Here is a 2,898-nt window from a genome sequence, read left to right as displayed (position 1 = left end):
TACTAAAAGTCAAATTATATTTTTTTTTATAAAAATTTGTTTAGAAATTTATTATTACCATTTCTTATATTTTCGAAATTCGGAAAAAGGTTTTTACAATTATTTTTTTATTTGTAAGTACAGTGTTATTTATAAAAATCAAAAAATTTATTTAAATAACTTATGAATACTATATTGTTATACATACATATAGATGTGTATAAGAGACAGGTGTGATCTTGTGGAAATATTTTTTTAAATAAATATAATAAAAGTTGAAAACTAAAAAAAGGTTAAAAAAAAAGATTCAAGAATAAAATAAAAAATATTATATAATGTAAAAAATATTTTCAAGAAAAAAATTAAAAGATTGAATATTAATTTTAAAACAAAAACGGGAAATTTTTCATAATTGCGGTTTTAGTATAAAATTAAAAAAAAAAATATTTTTCCGCTCTTTAAAAAAAAGTAATATTAATAATAGCCCTGGTCGATCGAACGCCGGGGTGTGCTATTGTTGTAGTGGCAGAAAACATTCCTGAAATAATTTTAAGGAATATTGTAGAGTTGAAAGTCCTAGGCCGTTGTAGGTCCGACTGAAATTTCCTCAGTTTTTTTCGCTTAGAACTAGTTTCTGCATTAAAATATTATGATGATATGTTTGTGATAGGATAATAATCAAATAGTGTTGTGCATATTTATGACGTTGTCAATTTAATTATTATTGTTTTAGTATTAAAAACCAATTTTGATTGAAAAAAAAAATTAAATTTTTTGTTAACTTACATGTATAATCTCTGTGTAAACTTTGAAGCAAAACGAAGACCTGAATTAATCCGAAGTATAGCCAATATTTTTAAATTAAATTTCTTAAATAAATACCGAAAAAGATGCTGTGCTTTTGCTGATCTCTTTAGCTCTCATTCCGCATATATTTATTTGAATTGATTTTGTTTATAATAAACTTAGACGTCTTCATCCATAAATCCTTATAATATGATTTTTGCACACATTGCAATCATACGCACTCATTCAACGGTTGCTAATATACTCAGGATCCGTATATAATTGATAATTGTGTGTTATTCCCGACTCCCTGTCACTCCGAACGCGCGCTTTTGTTCCTTGGCGGGCGCAGTTGTTGTGTTTCTAGCAATTTTTTATAACATAAATAGTTATATATATTTATCCAATGCTTTGATCTTGCACCTTAAACTGCACACCTTGTCCTCCTGCAGCACTTCCCACTGATATTTTATTTTTATTTTATAATATGTATGTCCAGCACCGTTTTGTACCCTGATTTGACTCTTCCTACACTTTATTTTCTTTCCTCTTACACCTATTACACCCTCCCCTTTACCCGCTACGCCTGTTATTGTTATTCCTACCAGTGTGACCCCTATGATTGCTATATCCTTTTACTGGTTCTTTTTAAACCCCACTATGTTATATAATATAAAGTGAAGTGAAATTTTTTTCAAATATTTTTTGTTAACAATAATTTTAACTATATTACTCGGTGTTTCAGTTACTTAAGCTCGGTTCACATTTAGTTTGTAGTTCGTATAAATTTTGGAAAATTTTACAAAATTTTTAAATCTTACAAAATAAAAAAAAATTAGATAAATAAATTTTTAAATTTTATTAAACTTTGTTTTGTCGTTAGTTGCAATTTTTAATTCTAAATTCCAAGCGCAACTAATTGTGAACCGAACATTTTTTTATCGGCGCTTTATGCTATGCTTTCAAGTTGCTTTAAGTATCTATGTATATATGATACCGTTATTATGTATTATTTGCATTTGTTCGTTCAACTATTCATAATGTGTTTTTATGATTCTATTTAGTTATTTAGCCATATCGGCGGCTTTAGCTAGCGAGGCTGATTTCATATTTATACCCGAGGAGCCGGTCTCTGTTAACTGGTCCGAAAAATTATGCAAAAAAATACTGCAGGTCAGAGTGCAGTTTCAAATTGAAAAATATTAAAATTTTTTTCTATAATTAATTTGCGGTTACTTGTTTTTATTTGTTTATAAGCTGTTGTAAAATAATTTCATTTTTAATTTTGCTTGTTAAGGGTTTGCCGGGGGCTTAAGCCCACTTCTGCTGCAATATCATTATATTTGTTGTTATTTTTAAGCTAACATTTGTGCGTATAAAATAATGCTTTTGAAGGGAAATTTTTACTGGTTTGGTAAAAGGTCTCGCTGTCGCAGTTTTCGTATACTAAGTTGTTCGTTCAAAATGTGGGTTTTGGGTAATTTTAATGTTTCTATTTTGTGCGTGGTATTTAGTGAACTTGAAAACAAATGAAATTCTAAATTATTTTGTATCGTATATCAATCAATGCTATCTTCGTACATACTTTCACACACGCTCTCGTACTCGTTGTTGCTTACATCGTATATTTCGCTCTATTGTGGCATTATTCGCATATGCAGGAGTCAAAAGTTTTGCTTATTTTGTACATACTCATATATTTTATTTCTCATTTTGTATATACTCATTTATTGTATATATCAATTTATTCGATTTATGGCTTATACTTCATCTTAAATTTCAATTTCATCTGCATTTCAAACGCCATTCTCGTCTTCTACGTATTCTTAGTTTTAGTTGTATTTTCTTGTGATTTCCCGTTATTTTATTCCATCTATTTATTAAGTTTATACATATATACTATCTATATATAGTATGTATAGCTATGACACATACATTTTCATATTAATACTAATTAACAAAAATTTTGTTATAAAATAATTGTCCTTTAAAAGTCATCGAATTATGTGATTTAAGCAAATATAAAAATTATAAAATAAATATATTCCGATGTTTTCTTTTTGGAGTTTTACAAAATTAGAAAGGTAAAAGGGCGTTAGAAGTAATGTAACGGTTTAAATTTTTTACAGTTTT

The 2,898-nt window shown here is 27.5% G+C and overlaps 1 protein-coding gene across 5 annotated transcripts in view; it reads left to right on the top strand.

Moving 5' to 3' along the window:
• The window catches only part of LOC108969914 (ATP-dependent 6-phosphofructokinase), a 12,866-nt gene that overhangs the window by 4,630 nt on the left and 5,338 nt on the right, over positions 1 to 2,898 (top strand). For 2 of the 5 annotated variants that reach the window (XM_018934921.1, XM_018934918.1), the window contains exon 5: positions 1,830 to 1,938. The exons of the other annotated variants lie outside the window; for them this stretch is intronic. In XM_018934921.1, coding sequence (XP_018790466.1) covers positions 1,830 to 1,938 — 109 coding nt within the window. The remainder of the gene's footprint in view (positions 1 to 1,829; positions 1,939 to 2,898) is intronic. 5 annotated transcript variants of the gene reach the window in all.

This window comes from Bactrocera latifrons, unplaced genomic scaffold (assembly GCF_001853355.1).
Source record: "Bactrocera latifrons isolate USDA-ARS-PBARC rearing strain unplaced genomic scaffold, ASM185335v1 scaffold_27, whole genome shotgun sequence".
Classification (NCBI taxonomy): domain Eukaryota; kingdom Metazoa; phylum Arthropoda; class Insecta; order Diptera; family Tephritidae; genus Bactrocera; species Bactrocera latifrons.
This window is presented reverse-complemented; position numbering and strand designations above follow the sequence as displayed.